The sequence below is a fragment of the Pollachius pollachius genome (genome assembly GCF_949987615.1).
Source record: "Pollachius pollachius genome assembly, chromosome: 2".
Classification (NCBI taxonomy): Eukaryota; Metazoa; Chordata; class Actinopteri; order Gadiformes; family Gadidae; genus Pollachius; species Pollachius pollachius.
This window is the reverse complement of record NC_136935.1, coordinates 44,629,384-44,650,243: the sequence shown is the minus strand read 5'-3', so window position 1 is coordinate 44,650,243 and position 20,860 is coordinate 44,629,384. Positions and strand designations below refer to the sequence as shown.

Sequence of the window (20,860 nt, the reverse complement as noted above, 5' to 3'; positions counted from 1 at the left end):
CCAGAGGGTTTGGAGGCCGGTATAGTCTTAAGATCTTCAGCAGACCGACCAGAGGGTTTGGAGGCCGGTATAGTCTAAGATCTTCAGCAGAACGACCAGAGGGTTTGGAGGCCGGTATAGTCTAAGATCTTCAGCAGACCGACCAGAGGGTTTGGAGGCCGGTATAGTCTAAGATCTTCAGCAGACCGACCAGAGGGTTTGGAGGCCGGTATAGTCTAAGATCTTCAGCAGACCGACCAGAGGGTTTGGAGGCCGGTATAGTCTAAGATCGTCAGCAGACCGACCAGAGGGTTTGGAGGCCGGTATAGTCTAAGATCTTCAGCAGACCGACCAGAGGGTTTGGAGGCTGTTCTGGTCTAAGATCTTCAACAGAAACCATAACGTTCTCCTCCTTATACGATTAGTTCAACACCTGGAGTAGGTGGAGGCTAGTGGAGATGCAGGTGAGAGAAGGTGGGGGACGGGGAAGGAAGTGTAGGCTAGCAGAGCGGGAGGTTTCTGACGGGTTAGTGGAGGGAGGAGGAGGGCTCTGACGTGTTTGTCAGCTGCAGGCCGGCGGGGGGTGCGAGAGGTCGGGGGTTGAGGCGGGGGGGCAGGGCGCTGGAAGGCCGGATGAGGGGCGGCGGCTGGTTGAGGGAGGGGCGGGGCTGGTTGAGGGAGGGGCGGGGCTGGTTGAGGGAGGGGCGGGGCTGGTTGAGGGAGGGGCGGGGCTGGAGGAAGCGGGCCTGCTGCTGCAGGGGAGGGGGCTGGCGATGCAAAGCGGGGGTGGTGGGAAGGGAGGGTCTCAGGAGAGGGGGGGGCTGGTGGAGAGAGGAGCTCTGGGCGATCAAAGACAGCGCAGGAGACAGAGAGGAGGAAGTCAGCTGACCCTGCATGGAGGAGAGAGAGGGGCCAGAGGTTAGGTTGTAGATTAGGTCATAGGTTAGGTTGTAGATTAGGTCATAGGTTAGGTTGTAGATTAGGTCATAGGTTAGGTTGTAGATTAGGTCATAGGTTAGGTTGTAGATTAGGTCATAGGTTAGGTTGTAGATTAGGTCATAGGTTAGGTTGTAGATTAGGTCAGAGGTTAGGTTGTAGATTAGGTCATAGGTTAGGTTGTAGATTAGGTCAGAGGTTAAGTTGTAGATTAGGTCAGAGGTTAGGTTATAGATTACCTCATGGATTAGTTCAAAGGTTAGGTTATAGATTCGATTATAGATTAGTTCATGGAATGGTCAGAGGTTAGGTTATAGATTAGGTCATAGGTTAGGTTGTAGATTAGGTCATAGGTTAGGTTGTAGATTAGGTCATAGGTTAGGTTGTAGATTAGGTCATAGGTTAGGTTGTAGATTAGGTCAGAGGTTAGGTTGTAGATTAGGTCATAGGTTAGGTTGTAGATTAGGTCATAGGTTAGGTTGTAGATTAGGTCATAGGTTAGGTTGTAGATTAGGTCATAGGTTAGGTTGTAGATTAGGTCATAGGTTAGGTTGTAGATTAGGTCATAGGTTAGGTTGTAGATTAGGTCAGAGGTTAGGTTGTAGATTAGGTCAGAGGTTAGGTTATAGATTACCTCATGGATTAGTTCAAAGGTTAGGTTATAGATTCGATTATAGATTAGTTCATGGAATGGTCAGAGGTTAGGTTATAGATTAGGTCATAGGTTAGGTTGTAGATTAGGTCATAGGTTAGGTTGTAGATTAGGTCATAGGTTAGGTTGTAGATTAGGTCATAGGTTAGGTTGTAGATTAGGTCAGAGGTTAGGTTGTAGATTAGGTCATAGGTTAGGTTGTAGATTAGGTCATAGGTTAGGTTGTAGATTAGGTCATAGGTTAGGTTGTAGATTAGGTCAGAGGTTAGGTTGTAGATTAGGTCAGAGGTTAGGTTGTAGATTAGGTCATAGGTTAGGTTGTAGATTAGGTCAGAGGTTAGGTTGTAGATTAGGTCAGAGGTTAGGTTGTAGATTACCTCATGGATTAGTTCAAAGGTTAGGTTATAGATTCGATTATAGATTAGTTCATGGAATGGTCAGAGGTCAGGCAATAGATTAGGTCATAGATTAGGCAATATATTAGGTTATAGATTAGGTCAGAGGTTAGGTAATAGATAAGGCCATAGGTTAGGTTATAGATTAGGTCATAGATTAGGTGTAGGCTTAAAAGGAAGGGTAAAAGACTTAATAGTAGTAAGGGAGGTTTAACAGTAAGGGTTAGGGTTCACAGTTAGGGTTAGGGTTAACAGTAATAAGGGGCTAAGGGTGAAGCGGTGTACCTCCTCGTCATCCTCGTCAGTGCTCTTCCCTGACGTGTTGGAGCTGTTTTTCCCGGCTTCACCAGGGGGGCTGCCGTCTCCGTTGGGGGCGTGGCTTCCCTGCTCCGCCTCCCACTCTTGAAGGACCTCTTCCAGGTTAAAACGCCGTCTGTAGTTCACGAAGAAGTTCTTCACCTGACCGACGGTCTTGTTACCGATGACGTCTGCGATGGCCTGGAAGTCCTTCCCATACTTCCTGACCCCTGAAGAGGAACAAGAACGGTAATGACTCAACTTTATTTCAGTTCTCAGAACATCTAATGTTCAGCAGGTGCAGTCAGAACGACAATCAGAAGAACAGGCTGAAATACAGTGAGAGGTACAGTCAGAAGAACAGTCTGAAATGCAGTGAGAGGTACGGTCAGAATAACAATCAGAAGAACAGGCAGAAATACAGTGAGAGGTACAGTCAGAAGAACAATCAGAAGAACAGGCAGAAATACAGTGAGAAGTACAGTCAGAAGAACAATCAGAAGAACAGGCAGAAATACAGTGAGAGGTACAGTCAGAAGAACAATCAGAAGAACAGGCTGAAATACAGTGAGAGGTACAGTCAGAAGAGTGGTTGTAGTGCGGAAATACAGTCACAAATCAAATTGGCCCGGAAGTGGAAGGTATACACACGCTGTCATTGTAACTGCAAGATGTAATGGTAGACAGGCAGACATGGTGTTAGAGCAACTCACCCTGGACGGCAAGAAGTTGTTCATCAGTAGTCCAACGAGCATTCATCTTCTGGTTGCTCTACAAGACCAAAAAGATAAAGATATGGGTTTCTCCATCTTAATAACCATTGGCCACGCCTACTGTGTGCAGGAGTGGAAATTGTTGTGTAAAGGGATGATGGTTGTTAAGTGTAGGGATGGTTGTTAGAGTAGTGATGGTTGCTAGAGTAGTGATGACTACCCTGATTAGAGTAGTGATGGTTGTTAGAGTAGTGATGATGGTTGTTAGAGTAGTGATGATGGTTGAGAGAGCAGAGAGAGAGTAGTTTTGATGGTTTTGAGATTAGTGAGAGAGTAGTGATGATGGTTGAGAGGGTAGTGATGGTACTGACCTCTGGAAGCCGAAAATCATCAATGCCCATTTCCACCCCATGTTTCAGACCACTGTTCATCTGCTTGGCATTCTGAACCTGGAGAGAGGAGGAGAGAGATTAGAAGAGAGGAGGAGAGAGATGAGAGGAGAAGAGAGATGAGAAGGGAGAAGAGAGAGGAGAAGAGAGATGAGAGGAGAAGAGATATGAGAAGGGAGAAGAGAGAGGAGAAGAGAGATGAGAAGAGAGGAGAGATGAGAAGAGAAGAGAAGAGAGGATGGAGGATAAGAGGCGACTGGGGGTGAGTGATGAGGAGGGGAGAGAGGGCGAGAGGAAGAGAGGGGAGGAGAGAGGAGAGGAGAGGGATGACAATAGGAGTGAAGTGTAGGAGGGGGGGATGAGAGAGGCCTGCCTGTCTTTTGAGCGACACCAGCTCCGTGTCCAGCTGACGGAGGAGGCCGTTGGCTGCGCTGAAGCTGCAGGAGACTGCCAACACGTCCTCCTGGCTCAGATACATCCCTTTGGGAGGACGGCACTTGGAGCGCTGGGAGTGGTGCCGGTGCTGCAGGGTCTGGTACTCCCGGCGGGCCGGCCCGGGCTTAGTGGTCACAGCCTGGGCCTCAGCAGGGCTCTGGGGAGAGACACTAGGTTTATACTCTACATTATATACACTAAAGCCAAAACTATAGAATACATAGTGTACTAGGCTCTGGGGAGAGACACTAGGTTTATACTCTACATTATATACACTAAAGCCAAAACTATAGAATACATAGTGTACTAGGCTCTGGGGAGAGACACTAGGTTTATACTCTACATTATATACACTAAAGCCAAAACTATAGAATACATAGTGTACTAGGCTCTGGGGAGAGACACTAGGTTTATACTCTACATTATATACACTAAAGCCAAAACTATAGAATACATAGTGTACTAGGCTCTGGGGAGAGACACTAGGTTTATACTATACATTATATACACTAAAGCCAAAACTATAGAATACATAGTGTACTAGGCTCTGGGGAGAGACACCAGGTTTATACTATACATTATATACATTAAAGCCAAAACTATAGAATACATACTTTACTGGGCTCTGGGGAGAGAGACACCACGCTTATAATATACATTATACACACAGCCCAGTACTATATAATGCTAGATAATATATACTACACACTTAACTCAATGCTATAGAAAACGTGTGTGTGTGTGTGTGTGTGTGTGTGTCTCGCAGTAAACAAAACACAAAGAGAGTGCACATTTAATCAAATATCCCTGCTAAGGGGTTAGGGTTAAGGGTTAGGGGTTAGGGTCATGGGTCAGCTTAAGGGGTCAGGGTAAGGTCCAGGGTTCACCTCTTTCTTGGCGTCCTTGTTGGGGTCGTAGTCGCTGTCGTTGGCTTCGACTGGATTGGCCTCCTCCATCTCCTCATCACTACGGAAACATGATGACGATGGCACAATGATGTCATTGGACCTACATATGCCCATGATGACATCATTCCATACATGATGATATCATTAGACCTACATGTACCCATGTGCATACTATATAGTAACAGTACTAATCTAATACTGGGTAGTACATACTACAAAGTGACAGTACTAATCTAATGGTCGTGTAGTAGGACCTGTCTTCCGGGGCGTTCCTGGAGGCCAGCTTGCGGGCCTGCCGGTCCATCAGGCTGGTTCGAGAGCGGGTCTTCTTCCAGGAGTAGTAGTACTTCACCAGGCTGCAGATGGACTTATCTGGAAGCTACCAGGAGGGCAGCAAGAGGGGGGACAGGGGGTGAGGAGGGCAGGAGAGGGGGTGACAAGAATATATTAGGGGGAGGGAGCATCACCATCAGCTGGATGTAAAGTTATATAATAATATAGTTGTACATAGTAGAGAGAGCTCACCATCTGCTGGATGTAAAGTTATATAGTAATGTAGTTGTACATAGTAGAGAGAGCTCACCATCAGCTGGATGTAAAGTTATATAATAATATAGTTGTATATAGTAGAGAGAGCTCACCATCAGCTGGATCTTTAGTTATATAGTAATATAGTTGTACATAGTAGAGAGAGCTCACCATCTGCTGGATGTAAAGTTATATAGTAATGTAGTTGTATATAGTAGAGAGAGCTCACCATCAGCTGGATCTTTAGTTATATAGTAATATAGTTGTACATAGTAGAGAGAGCTCACCATCAGCTGGATGTAAAGTTATATAGTAATGTAGTTGTATATAGTAGAGAGAGCTCACCATCAGCTGGATGTAAAGTTATATAGTAATATAGTTGTACATAGTAGAGAGAGCTCACCATCAGCTGGATGTAAAGTTATATAGTAATGTAGTTGTATATAGTAGAGAGAGCTCACCATCAGCTGGATCTTTAGTTATATAGTAATATAGTTGTACATAGTAGAGAGAGCTCACCATCAGCTGGATGTAAAGTTATATAGTAATATAGTTGTACATAGTAGAGAGAGCTCACCATCAGCTGGATGTAAAGTTATATAGTAATGTAGTTGTATATAGTAGAGAGAGCTCACCATCAGCTGGATGTAAAGTTATATAGTAATATAGTTGTACATAGTAGAGAGAGCTCACCATCAGCTGGATGTAAAGTTATATAGTAATATAGTTGTATATAGTAGAGAGAGCTCACCATCTGCTGGATGCGGTGGAAGCTCTTGCCATGGAAGCTGAAGGCCTGCTCAAACAGGACCTTGTCTTCCACCGTCCAGTCATCAGGGAAGGGGGTGAAGTTGGGCAGGTCCGCCAGAGACTTCTCCACGTTGTGTTGGTGCCAGAACAACATGCCAAGGGCCTGAGGAATATAGGGGAAAAATATGATATCCATCTATCAATCAATATAATATTTCTGAATACAATGATACTGAATAAAATAAAGCTGAATATATTTGTATATAGATGAATACAATAAAGCTGAATATAATACAGCTTGTTTCTGCTTAAAGCCAAAGCTTTCTATTTAAATCGAAATCTTGCTTTTCCGTCAAGGCTAGAAAATACTTGGTGTCCGCAATTCTCTTGTCCATTTTGACACCCTGTATATAGAGCTATATGTACTATTAGTATATAATAGTATTTAGGATATTTAGGGTTACGTTTACCACTGGTATACATAGTATGTAAGGTATATAGGGTAACGTTTACCATTGGTATATATGGTATGTAGGTAGGGTTAAGTTTACCATTGGTATATATGGTATGCAGGGTTACGGTATATATAACTTTGTTTGTGACATCTTCAACTGATAGAATACCATATATAGTTCAATATAATATATTATCATATATGAAATATATAATATATGATAGTTTAATAGTTAAATATAATAAAAGGTAATATAATCAGAATGTTTACTTGTTCAACATTATAGCCATGCTTCTCCTTGGCGATTGAGATGTATTCATCTACTGTGGAAGGAAACACATTCAAATTAGACAGTTCATTAATGCAATACATTTGAATAAGCCAGTTTATTAATGAAACACATTCAAATAAGCCAGTTTATTAATGCAATACATTTAAATAAGCCGGTTTATTAATGTAATACATTTAAATAGGTAGGTTTAATTAAGGTAACAGATTCATATAAGTACTTAAACATAAATATAAGTGATGAGAATTTGAGGTGATGAGTATTTAAAGAGAAGAGAATTAAGGTATGTATAGTGGTTTATCTAAAGAGAGGAGTATTTCAATTGAGCTGTTACAAGACCAGTATTGCGAGTAGAACGACTTACGTTTGGATTCAACGATGGAGTGGTATGGGGCCCAAACCAACATCCCTCCACCGTCTTTCTCTCCATCCCTGGTGTTGCCTGGCGGGAACACACCTCCATTTTTATGTGTAGAAAATGGTTGAAAGATGAGCAGCAGTGGACCAGACTTGCCACCAGATGTCACTCGGGAGCAGAGGGTAGCCTCGAACACCACGAAGCGATTCCACTTAACGACTAACAGTTAACAGAATAAACAAGCCCCTTCTACACGTGTTCCTTCATTTTCCTCAACTCTTTAGCGTTTTATTGACATTTTTCAAATAACTGCAGTACTGAGTACAAGCATCATCTAACACGATGTGGGGGCTCCCATCTTACCAGGGTCAAAGTCCGGGACAGTGGCTTGATAATCTGCCCCCACGCGCATTCCCACATCTGAAAAAGCAAAGAGAGAAAAGCGTGAGCTCTCAATAAAATTAGGATAAAAAAATGAAGCTTAAGGCTCTCCAGTACATCAAGAGAGCCCGAGGCTCGATGTTCGAGGCTATACCGTGCTCTTCGTCGCTAGCGCTCTCTTCAGAGAAGTGTCCGTTGGACGCGTTCGACGGACTCTTTGCGCCGTTGGAGCGTCCCTTCCCCAGGTACTCGGAGCCCCTGTCCATCATGCCAGGCATCTTCTTCTATTATGGGATAGGGTTGAAGAGTCTTGAAGAGCGCGAGTAATGTGACGTCACTACCAACAGCTCGCTGCCAGCCGCGCGTCTCTGCGACACGGCTCGTGAGCACGCTGTTCAACATGTTAACCTGTTAACCTAACATTTTTACATGTTAACATATTTAACTCAGATTCACCAAAACAACACAGTTTGTTTAACGTCAGACCAGCGAACCTCATGGGCTGCCCGAAATGAACCATTGCAGGGCCTAACTACTTCCGCGGAAGGATTTCACCGCACTGGCGTCAAGGCATCGAAGTGCGACCCTGTGGGACGCCCTAGGGAGTTGTTACGCTATTATATGTAAACAATTATGACTCAATACCCCCGTAGATTACTGAAATGTACACGTTATAATCTGATAATATGCCCCTACGTATTCCTTTTGACTAAACGTCTGGTTTTGTTTTTTATACGGATATAATGAGGGCAGTGAACTAACCAGCAGATGGGGACATATCACAGAGTATACAGACACAACACAGTATAGAGAGAAACTATAACACAGTACAAAGAGACATAACTGTAGAGACATAACATAACAGTATAGAGACATAACACAACACACTATAGATATATAACACAGTATAAATACATAACATAACACATCAGAAACATAACATAACACAGTATAAGATGTAACAAAACAAAGCATAGAGACATAACAAAACACAACACAGTCCAGAGACAACATAACACAGTATAAAGACATAACATAACACAGTATAGAGACATGACATACAGCATAGAGATATAACAACAAAGCATAGAGACATAACAACAAAGTATAAAGACATCACATAACACAGTATAGAAACATAACATAACACAGTATAGAGACATAACATTCAGTATACATAACATAACACAGTACAGAGAAATTACCACACAGTATAGAGACAAACATGACATAGTATAGAGACATAACTTTCAGTATAGAGACATAACATAACACAGTACAGAGACATAACATAACAAAGTACAGAGATGTAACATAACACAGTATAGAGACTTAACATAACAGTATTGTGACATAACGAGTGAAAGAAAGGTATAGGAGAGAGATATGGAGGTATAGGAGAATGGGAGAGACAGATGGATAGGAGAGAGTTATGGATGTATAGGTGAGCGGGAGATAGAGATATGGATGTATAGGAGAGAGAGGATGACGTATGGATGTAAACCTTTAGTTATGCAAGTAAACTAAAGAACATGGCTCTCCAAATGGTCTCACACCCCTTATCTAAACAAAGTTCTCCATGTGTTCCTAAATGGCTCTCCAACAGGTGTCACACCTAATCTAAACTAATTTCCCCATGTGTTTTATACATGTATCTACAAATGGTCTCACACCTAATCTAAACAAAATTCCCCATATGGTTTATACATGTATCTATAAATGGTCTCACACCTAATCTAAACTAAATTCTCCATGTGGTTTATATATGTCTCTCCAACGCAGATAGAGAGAGTCAGAGAGGGAGTCAGAGGAAAGAGTCCTTGATTGGCATGCTATAGAATACACAGTTGCAGAATACCTGACCACCGTGACCGACCCATAACTAAGGAAATCTTTGAGCAGTTACAGACTCAGCGAATACAGCCTGGCCATCGAGAAGGGATGCCACAGACAGACCTGGCTCCCAAGAGAAGACAGACTGTACACCCACTGCACACAAAACTGGAAACTGAGTTGCAATTCCTAACTCCCTGCCAGTCATACCAAGACATCAGGAACACACACTTCCCACGGATTACAAAGGCATGTAAGGACTTTAAAGACACTCCAGACGCTAAAAAACTGTTGGGAGAAATACAACAATGTGCGATCAGCAGCCTGATTCGTCACCTGTTTTGAGAGAGAGAGAGAGAGAGAGAGAGAGAGACCTATAGGCGAGAGAGAGCAATCTACAAATTGGATGCAATTTGTTAACCATTCAAAATGTTATTCACACTAAAACAAAAAAAAATACAGAACTATTCTTAAAAGCAAGAATTAAATCAGATATATTCAAAACGCTAAGACGATAGAAAGCTTAAACGCCAACAGAGAGCGAGACTCAGATCGAGAGGAGCGAGCGAGAGCGAAAGGGAGAGTCAGAGAGGAGAGTCTGAGATAATGAGATAATGAGAGAAAAAAGAGAGAGAGATAGAGAGAGCGAAAGAGAGGGTCGGAGATAATGAGAGAGAGATGTAGAGCAAGAGTTATAGAGTCAGAGAGAGAGAGAGAGAGAGAGAGAGAGAGAGAGAGAGGGGGGTAGAGAGGTAGAGAGATAGGGGTATAGGTAGAGAGAGAGGGGTAGAGAGGTAGAGAGGGGTAGAAAGACAGGTAGAGAGAGAGAGCCTAGTGTCCCGGCTCTGCTCCGTGATGGCGGGCGGGCGGAGGGGTCTGGTCGCCCCGCAGAATACATTCCTGGAGAACATCGTCCGGCGATCTAACGGTGAGACGGCATAAATATACGATTGTGCTGCTATTATAGAGTAGGCTATCACGTACTGTTATATATACTGTCATATATACGGTCACATAGACTACAATGACGCTTGCAGCTTACAGGCACGTTCAAGCTGGCCAAGTCCCGGTGTGTGTTTTGAAAGATCATCACAGACACTGCGGTTAATTAGACTGCAACCGGTCACAATACGGTTCACAGCGGGACTGATCCGCCCAGGAGAGGTGTTCAAGCGGTTCAGCTCGTCGTGCCTCACTCCATTAGCCACCTTTCTGTTTGACTTTCAGTTTGGACTTTGACACAAACAGACCCATTGTATATATATATATATATATATATATATATATATATATATATATATATATATATATATATATATATATATATATATATATATATATATATATATATATATATATATATAATACACTATACAGTTTAATATACTTTAAATCACAGCCAGACCTTTTGTTCATAATAAATATTAAATATATATATATATAATATATACTCATACAGAACCTTATATTTTATATAGGAAATGTATAATATGTTTTATATTCAAGATTTATTCCATACTTCAGAACATAGACAAAGTTCTAATGTATAATATATAAAATATGAAATATCAATATTATATATTTAATTTACATATATATATTATACTTTAACTCATAGGCAGAGTTCATATGTATAATAGATAAATGATGCATCATATATGTACCATATATAACCATCTAACCAATGACAGACAGGCCGATCACCTTACAAATGTGTCTTTTCAGAAAGACAGACAGATCATCTAACCAATGTGTCAGGCAGACAGACCAACCATCTAACCAATGTGTCCATTCAGACAGATAGACAGACCATGCATGTGTCCTATCAGACAGACAGACAGACTGACCATCTAACCCATGTGTCCCTACAGACAGTAACTTTGTGCTGGGGAACGCTCAGATCGTGGACTGGCCAATCGTTTACAGCAACGATGGCTTCTGCCACATCTCCGGCTTCCACAGGGCGGAGGTGATGCAGAAGAGCAGCACCTGCAGGTATCACTCTATCACTCCATCAGGCTCACTCTCTATCACTCTATAAGGCTTACCCTCTATCACTCCATCAGGCTCACTCTCTATCACTCTATAAGGCTTACCCTCTATCACTCCATCAGGCTCACTCTCTATCACTCTATAAGGCTAACCCTCTATCACTCCATCAGGCTCACCCTCTATCACTCTATAAGACTAACCCTCTATCACTCCATCAGGCTCACCCTCTATCACTCTATAAGGCTCACCCTCTATCACTCCATCAGGCGCACCCTCTATCACTCCACCAGGCTCACCCTCTATCACTCCATGAGGCTCACCCTCTATCACTCCACCAGGCTCACCCTCTATCACTCCATCCGGCTCACCCTCTATCACTCTATAAGGCTCACCCTCTATAACTCCATCAGGCTCACCCTCTATCACTCCATCAGGCTCACCCTCTATCACTCTATAAGGCTCACCCTCTATCACTCCATCAGGCTCACCCTCTATGACTCTGTAAGGTCTAACACTCTATAAGGGTAACATTCCATCAGGATAACACTCTATAAGGATAACACTCTATCATTCTAACACACTATAATGCTACACACTATAAGGCTGACACTATAAACCCATCACTCTATAAGGCGAACGTCCCTATCAGGCAATTATCACTAGCACCTTTTCATTAAATCTATACCTCATCTGTTGAGATGTCTTTTTGGTCTCCATCTCTTGATTCTTAATTGTAGCACTTGGAGAACTTATTTAATGAATTGTATGTACTCGCATGATTATTTGAAGGGTTATATCTTAATGATTAGTGGTCATTCTATCTTTTGAAACAATCAGCTTAATTAAAAAAACGTAACTACCACTAATTATTCAGAGCAATCACTGCAATTAAGGGGTTCGATTTAAAAGTGGAAAAGCAGTTATTTATTCACCATTCCATGAAGCAACCATTGCATCTTCACAGTTCATTTAAATATCAACGTTGAACCTGTCCAGAAAGAAAAATGCAAAAACAAAATCTCCTCAAAAAGGCCAAAAATTTTGTTAAAAAACTCTTTAGCAAATGTCCAAAAACTAGGTCTCTGGTTATACTGAGTAGGCAACCAAAATAGCATTCTGTATGACAAAAGGAAAAGTAATACAAATGGATGATCTCACCAGGTCAGGTGTGCCCACCAGGCCTGAGTCAATCCAGTGGGCAGTAATAGTGAGTTTTAGGCTATTATTCATGCTAGACATCCAATGTGAGGACGACTAATTACTCTCGATAACAAGACACATTTTAGTAGACACATTTAAGCATAATCACTTGGAAGGTGATCCCTGTTCCAAACAGTCTTTTCCCCCTTTCTTACCTATTCCTACTTCCTACTTGGATTTCCCTCCAATTCAATATACTCCTTAGCTCCGCCCCCCCACCCGACACATATGTAGCAACTTCACGTGACACTTCCTTGTTAGCATGCCAAGCGAGAACAATTCATATCACTTTATAAAGACTAGGTAATTACTTAACAACATAGAACTCTGGCACTCTCTATCATCACTCTATGCCTTAATCGATCTTTTAGAGATCACTATTTCTCTCCATCACTCTATCTGTCACTCTGTCAGGCTGCCTTAGTATAAGTCTATCACTTTATCATTATCTATCAGTCTATCAATCAATATATAAATTTAGCACCCTATCAGGCTATCTATCAAAATAAAACTATATCCATCTATCACACTAGCACTTTTTTATTCCATCTAAGCCTATGTACACTCTATCAGGTTTATAAGTATAACTTTATCTATCACTTTTATTATTCCATCAACCCAATCTATCACTCCATCAGGCTAAGTATCACTTTATAATTCCATATAACCCGATCTATCACTCTATCAGGCTGCACACACACAACCACGCACACACACGCACACACACACACACACACACACACACACAGACACAAACATGAAGAAAGAGAATGTGGTTGTTTATAAGTAGCACTCTTTCACTTTATCTATCACTATATCACTCTATGCCTATGTTTCTGTGTGTGTGTGTGTATGTGTGTGTGTGTGTGTGTGTGTGTGTTTGTGTGTTTGTGCGTGCGTGTGTGTGTTCAGTTTCATGTACGGGGAGCTGACTGACCAGGTCACCACTGAGAAGGTTCGGCAGACGTTTGAAAATTATGAGATTAATTCGTTTGAGATTCTGATGTACAAAAAGAATAGTGAGTATCTTGCTTTTCATTTATCAAAACATATTACACATTATCATGACATGTTTTACATTATCTGACATGATCATGATATCTCATGAAACAGTTCAAATGATCATGACATATTTCACATTATCAGGTCATATATCACATTATTATGACATCATCATGATATATGACATATTATGACATAACTCACCTTATCATGACATTATAATGATGTATTACACATTATCATGAGATATCACGAAATAGTTCACATTATCATGAAATTTTCATGACATATTTCACAATATCATGACATGTTTCACATTATTGGGACATTATCATGAAATATTACACATCATGATCTTTTTTGTCATTATCATGACATCATCATTAAATATTTCAAATATTTCATTTTCTTTTGTAGTAATAATATATATATACTGCTACACAACTACTCAAGTTCCTGACTCTCTGCAGGGATGCCCGTTTGGTTTTATGTAAAGATTGCTCCCATCAGGAACGAACAGGACAAGGTGGTCTTGTTTCTGTGCACCTTCAGTGACATCACAGCCTTCAAGCAGCCGATCGATGATGACACATCAAAAGGTAGACATACGGTTTCTATATCAATTTCTAATATTTAAGACTGAGACGCATATAGAATGTTCAAATATAAATACTATAAATCTTTCTTAAATTGTTCCATCTGGGAATAGCGTCTACAACGTCTGTTGTGTGATCTGCTTGTTTGCCAGGTTTGTTGTTTGATCTGCTTGGTTTCCAGGGTTGTTGTTTGATCTGCTTGGTTTCCAGGTTTGTTGTTTGATCTCCTTGGTTTCCAGGTTTGTTGTTTGATCTGCTTGGTTTCCAGGTTTGTTGTTTGATCTGCTTAGTTTCCAGGTTTGTTCTTTGAGCTGCTTGGTTTCCAGGTTTGTGGTTTGATATGCTTGGTTTCCAGGCTGGGGTAAATTTGCACGTCTGACGCGAGCGTTGACGAGCAGCAGAGGAGTGTTGCAGCAGCTCGCCCCGGCCGTCCAGAAAGGAGAGAATGTCCACAAACACTCCCGCCTGGCTGAGGTAAAGTGGTCCTTTGGGTTCTCTCCAGGTCTTCATGGTAACCGAGTTGTGGATTAGGTTCTCTCCTGGTTGTCTTGGTAACTGAGTGGCGGGTTAGGTTCTCTCCAGGTTGTCTTGGTAACTGAGTGTTTGGTTAGGTTCTGTCCAGATTGTCTTGGTAACTGAGTGGTTGGTTAGGTTCTCTCCAGGTTGTCTTGGTAACTGAGTTGTGGTTTAGGTTCTCCCCAGGTTGTCTTGGTAACTGAGGTGTGGTTTAGGTTCTCCCCAGGTTGTCTTGGTAACTGAGTTGTGGTTTAGGTTCTCTCAAATTTGTCTTGGTAACTAAGTGGTGGTTTAGGTTCTCTCCAGGTTGTCTTGGCAACTGAGTTGTCCTTTGGGTTCTTCCAGGTTGTCTTGTTTACTGAGTGGTGGTTTGGATTCTCTCCAGGTTATCTTGGTAACTAAGTTGTGTTTCAGGTTCTCTCCGAGTTGTCTTTACAACTGAGTTGTGGTTTAGGGTTTTTCTCCAGGTTGTCTTGGTAACTGAGTGGTTGTTTAGGTTCTCTCCAGGTTGTCTTGGTAACTGAGTTGTGGTTTAGGTTCTCTCCGGGTTGTCTTGGTAACTGAGTGGTTGTTTAGGTTCTCTCCGGGTTGTCTTGGTAACTGAGTTGTGGCTTAGGTTCTCTCTGGGTTGTCTTGGCAACTGAGTTGTCTTTTGGGTTCTCTCCAGGGTTGTCTTGGTAACTAAGTGGTGTGTTAGGTTCTCTTGGTTCTCTAACAGTGTTTTCTGGGACAGGTTCTTCAGCTGGGTTCCGACATCTTGCCTCAGTACAAGCAGGAGACCCCTAAGACCCCTCCCCACATCATCCTGCACTACTGTCTCTTCAAGACCACCTGGGACTGGGTGATCCTCATTCTCACCTTCTACACCGCCATCATGGTGCCCTACAACGTGTCCTTCAAGACCAAACAGAACAACGTCACGTGGCTGGTGGTGGACAGCATTGTGGACGTCATCTTCCTGGTGGACATTGTTCTCAACTTCCACACCACGTTCGTAGGTCCGGCAGGGGAGGTGATCTCCGATCCGAAGCTCATCCGAATGAACTATGTGAAGACATGGTTTGTTATTGACCTGCTCTCCTGTCTTCCTTATGATGTCATCAATGCCTTTGAAAATGTTGATGAGGTTGGTAATAAAAGTTCTAAAATATTAAACGAAAATGCATGAAACAGCAGTTGGATGAGGTTCAAGCATTAGTCTCAAATATAAGGCAACTTTCAGTGCAGAAAAATCACTGCCCATTCCTGGGCTATTTAAGACACAAACGCATAAGCGTCAATTAAATTAAAATGACCTGGATTTCTTTGGATTTTTCTTAAGGAGACTTGAGGGGCCCTGTGACAGCCCAACAATAGGAATATAAACCCTAACACGAACCTCGTCTCTGAATTCCTTAGGAGACAGCTATACCCATCTCAGACCACACAGAGCAAAACTCTAATCTTCTCCCTGGAGCCCTTAGGATACAGCTATACCCATCTAAGAACACCTCGAACTAAACCTCACAGTATCTGACATATATCACCTATACTGGTTTGGGGTTGCATGGTAAGGAGTTAAATGGTTAGGGTTTAGATGTGGTTAGATGGTTAGGGATAAAAAGGTTGGGGGACATGTTATTAAAGGTTTAATGGTTAGGGGATAGATGATAAGAGGTTCGATGTTTGGTCGGGGTTTGATGACTAACCTGTGGCTTGTTTTGCAGGGGATCAGCAGTCTCTTTAGCTCTTTGAAAGTTGTGCGTTTGCTGCGATTGGGCCGGGTGGCGAGGAAACTGGACCATTACATTGAGTACGGAGCAGCGGTGCTCCTGCTGCTGGTGTGTGTGTTCGGTCTGGCGGCCCACTGGCTGGCGTGCATCTGGTTCAGCATTGGAGACTACGAGGTGATTGACGAAGAGACCAACAGCGTGAGGATGGACAGCTGGCTGTACCAGTTGGGGGAGGCGGTGGGCACGCCTTACCGTTTCAACATGACAGGGGCAGGCCGCTGGGACGGGGGTCCGAGCAAGGACTCGGTCTACATCACCTCGCTGTACTTCACCATGACCAGCCTCACCAGCATCGGCTTCGGGAACATCGCGCCAACAACCGACGGGGAGAAGGTCTTCGCTGTAGCTATGATGATGATTGGATGTGAGTGACAGTAACTAGCAGTAAAGGCTCAGTTATGGTTCCACGTCGATGCAACCTAATGACCACGCAGATGCTTGGATGCAGTCGTGAACCTGTTTTGGTCTGCGTCAGGTTTTAGTGAGCAAACCAATCACAGCCCTTGCTGCTGCCTCACTTCGATGCAAGGTTACAATTTTTGCGAGGCCCACATTAGGCTGTTGCGGTGGATGCAAGGAGGGTCTGCAAGGACGTAATAGGTCCGTAAACCCCCTTGCGTTGCGTCAACTTCGAACCATTACTAAGCCTTTAGTGACTAGTAATTGAGGGGACTTTTGGTTTGTGATTGTGGTCACTAGGTGTTATTATGTAGTAATGGTGGTAATAAGGCTTTGGTGACTAGTTATGCTGATAACTAGTGGTGATAAGTGATGATGGTACAAAGGAGTAATTAATGGTGGGAACTAAGGGTTAGTAATGGTGGTAACTACTTATATACTGCAGTATTACTGTAGATACCAGGATAGTATAATACTGTACTGCAGTAGTACTGAAGATACAATGCTGCAGTATAAAGTGCTGCTCTACTGTTGCTCCCCTTGAGGAAAGACCTCCAGGAAAGGAACATGTCAGTGTCATCATTCTGATGACCGCTGCTTGGTCAAGTCAACAGTTTGGTCTGAGGTGACATGTTCAGGCTACTTGGAAATGGATGACAGTGCGTATGGAGTCAGGGAGCCATGTGGAAATAGCTGACCCACTCAGGAAGCTGCTGACTGAGTGTTACATCATCTGTATTGTATCTCGCACCTCCAACTGGGGCTCATATGATATATATGTGCTCCTTACTTTTTTATTTACGCGTTTGTCCAAAACACTTGAGTTTTTAACTTTATGCCCTACAGTCATAAAGTTAGGGCCTTAACGATTTCAAAACACCATTTTAAAAGGGTATGTATACCTGTTTGTATCGCATATTATAATTCAAAGACATGTTATGTTTCTATTTGCAGCTCTGCTTTATGCCACCATCTTTGGTAATGTGACCACCATCTTCCAGCAGATGTACGCGAACACCAACCGCTACCATGAGACGCTAAATAGCGTTCGAGACTTCCTCAAACTCTACCAGGTCCCAAAGGGACTCAGTGAGAGGGTCATGGATTACATCGTCTCCACCTGGTCCATGTCCCGAGGCATCGACACTGACAAGGTACTGAAACCTGGTCCAACCTGACACCTGGTCCACCCTGACACCTGGTCCACCCTGACACCTGGTCCACACTGACACCTGGTCCACACTGACACCTGGTCCACCCTGACACCTGGTCCTCTCTGACACCTGGTCCATGCTGACACCTGGTCCACCCTGACACCTGGTCCACTCTGACACCTGGTCCACGCTGACACCTGGTCCACGCTGACACCTGGTCCACACTGACACCTGGTCCACTCTGACATCTGGTCCACCCTGACACCTGTTCCATTCTGACACCTGGTGCACTCTGACACCTGGTCCACGCTGACACCTGGTCCACTCTGACACCTGGTCCACGCTGACACCTGGTCCACTCTGACACCTGGTCCATACTGACACCTGGTCCACTCTGACACCTGGTCTATAGTGACTCCTGGTCAACACTGACCCCTGGTCCATACTGACACCTGGTCTATAGTGACTCCTGCTCAACACTGACCCCTGGTCCATACTAACGAGTTCCTGACTGTTCAGGTTTAATGTCTGGATTTCATAGGGTATACTATGTTATTATATGGGATGTATGATAAGGTATCAGTGGTTAAGGTTATACTAGGGTATACTATGTTATAACATGGGATATATGATATGGTATCAGGGGTTATAGTTACAGAGGGTAAACTATGTTATAACATGGGATATATGACACGGTATCAGGGGTTATGTTACAGAGGGGATACTATGTTATAACATGGGATATATGATATAGTATCAGGGGTTATAGTTTCAGTATGGAGTCATCTACCGTTCGGTTATTTAAGGCCTAAGCCTTTACTGCTTAATCCCTTGTTCTCCTCTTCTGTAGGTCCTCCAGATCTGTCCTAAGGACATGCGGGCAGATATCTGTGTTCACCTCAACAGGAAGGTGTTCAAAGAGCACCCCGCCTTCCGCCTGGCGAGTGATGGCTGTCTGCGAGCCCTGGCCATGGAGTTCCAGACCGTGCACAGCGCTCCGGGAGACCTCATCGTCCACTCCGGGGAGAGTGTGGACAGCCTCTGCTTCGTGGTGTCAGGGTCACTAGAGGTCATCCAAGACGACGAGGTGGTGGCCATTTTAGGTGAGCCTCAACCTGTAGGGTAATAACTAGTAGTACGAACTAGTACAGTGCTAGTATGACAAAGAGAAGATAGATAGATAGATAGATAGATAGATAGATAGATGAGATTGCTCTGATCAAGCAGTAGAACAGCACTAGTACTACGTAGTACTAGTGCTGTTCTACTGCTTGATCAGAGCAATCTCATGCGATTCTAACCCACACTAGCTGAACCAGGACAATTTTGGTAGATTTTTTGTAAGGAAAGCACCATTGTGACCCTTTGACATCCATGATTTGCAAAACTAGTGTTAAGAAGCTCCCATAGCTGTACCTAATACGACCCCTACTAATACCAATACTAACACCAATACCACTCATACTATGACCCCTTCTAACACCAATACCACAACCCGTAATAACACTTGTATGCATAAGATGGATTTAACGGGGTCGCCAACGGCCCGATTTACACTGCGTCCACACCGCGAGATGGGTTGAGTTGAACAAACATCAAGAATGATTCACATCTGGACATAGAGAATGTCCAATATTTACCTGGGTTCTTGGCTGAACAGCCAACTCCTTTAAGGAAAGTTTTTATTGGTTTTCACAGGAAGAAGACATGAACAAATAAAAGTAACAATCATAAAATACAATTTATAATAACAGATATCCATACATATTACATAAACATAATCCGAGTCTGATAATAATTATCTGAGTCTGCCCATATCAATTTCCCGTTTTCTCAATTTCTATGAAATATCAAGGAAAATGGATTCTTGCTTTTGAATCTTTTACATTGGTGAAGAAGATCTTGTCTTCTGCTTGCCTCAGCAACACATCGTCATTACATCTTCCGTCTGATCTCCCCCTTGTTCTCTGGCCTTCAGTGTCTCTCTCCCCCTCCAGGGAAAGGAGATGTGTTTGGTGATGTGTTCTGGAAGGAGCCAACGTTAGCACAGGCCGGTGCTAACGTCCGGGCGCTAACCTACTGTGATCTCCACATCATCAAGCGCAACGCCTTGCAGAAAGTACTGGAGTTTTACACTGCCTTTTCAGGGCACTTCTCCAGGAACCTACTGCTGACCTATAACCTGAGGAAGAGGGTCAGTCTTTAGAATCGATAGTCATAATGACGTTAGTCTCTCTCTCATCTTTCAGGTTCTGTATCTTTGTTTTGTAGTGTATGTATAACGTTAACATTTACATTTAGGGCCTATAGCAGACGCTTTTATCCAAACCAACTCACTATAAGTGCATTTGTCAGAAGAAAGAGAAACAACAATTTTTAATGTTTATTTTAATGTGAGAGTTGTTTTCTAGATATTTTAATGTGAGAGTTGTTTTCTAGATATTTAATGTGAGAGTTGTTTTCTAGCTCTTTCCACAAGCGAGGTATATCCTAGATCTTGAGCACTTTGTTTTCACAGATGATCTTCCGGAAGATCAGTGATGTGAAACGGGAGGAAGAGGAAATGTTAAGGAGGAAGAACGAAGCGCCGCTCATCCTCCCTCCAGACCACCCAGTCCGCCGGCTCTTCAAGCGCTTCCGGCAGCAGAGGGAGGAGCGACTGTCGGCAGAGCGGACGGGGCAGGGGCCCGGGGAGGACGCCCACGGGGCCCCGGAGAAGGCCAGCGTCCGGATGGAGCAGCCAAGGGTGCAGGAGGCCCTTGCCTCCACTTGTATCGTCATGGTAACAGATAGCCCGGGTCCAACGGCTGTGTGTTCCGCATCAACAGTCTCCAGAGCCATCCTCCACCAGAACAGCCTGGTGGGCTGCAAATCTGCTGAGCCCCATAAAGCCAAAGGCTGGGGTCGTTTTAAAGAGACGGTGGTGAAGGCG

At 43.3% G+C, this 20,860-nt stretch overlaps 2 protein-coding genes across 2 annotated transcripts; one reads left to right on the top strand and one right to left on the bottom strand.

The window, feature by feature from the left end:
* Positions 1-190: 190 nt before the first annotated feature.
* Positions 191-7,792, bottom strand: rcor3 (REST corepressor 3). The gene is made up of 12 exons (XM_079758786.1): positions 7,619-7,792; positions 7,447-7,503; positions 7,090-7,167; positions 6,707-6,759; positions 5,984-6,145; positions 4,959-5,083; positions 4,684-4,762; positions 3,735-3,953; positions 3,344-3,421; positions 2,973-3,030; positions 2,248-2,489; positions 191-869 (listed from the first exon to the last, which is right to left on the bottom strand). Exons 1-12 carry the CDS (start codon positions 7,740-7,742, stop codon positions 507-509), a joined length of 1,638 nt encoding a protein of 545 aa, XP_079614912.1. The 5' UTR covers positions 7,743-7,792; the 3' UTR covers positions 191-506.
* A 2,360-nt stretch (positions 7,793-10,152) lies between these two features.
* Positions 10,153-20,134, top strand: LOC307092064 (voltage-gated delayed rectifier potassium channel KCNH1; the record flags this gene model as incomplete). The annotated part of the gene is made up of 10 exons (XM_079758945.1): positions 10,153-10,225; positions 11,169-11,292; positions 13,402-13,508; positions 13,962-14,090; positions 14,443-14,561; positions 15,337-15,729; positions 16,310-16,739; positions 17,729-17,928; positions 18,779-19,031; positions 19,926-20,134. 10 exons carry the CDS (start codon positions 10,153-10,155, stop codon positions 20,132-20,134), a joined length of 2,037 nt encoding a protein of 678 aa, XP_079615071.1.
* Between the last annotated feature and the right edge of the window lie 726 nt (positions 20,135-20,860).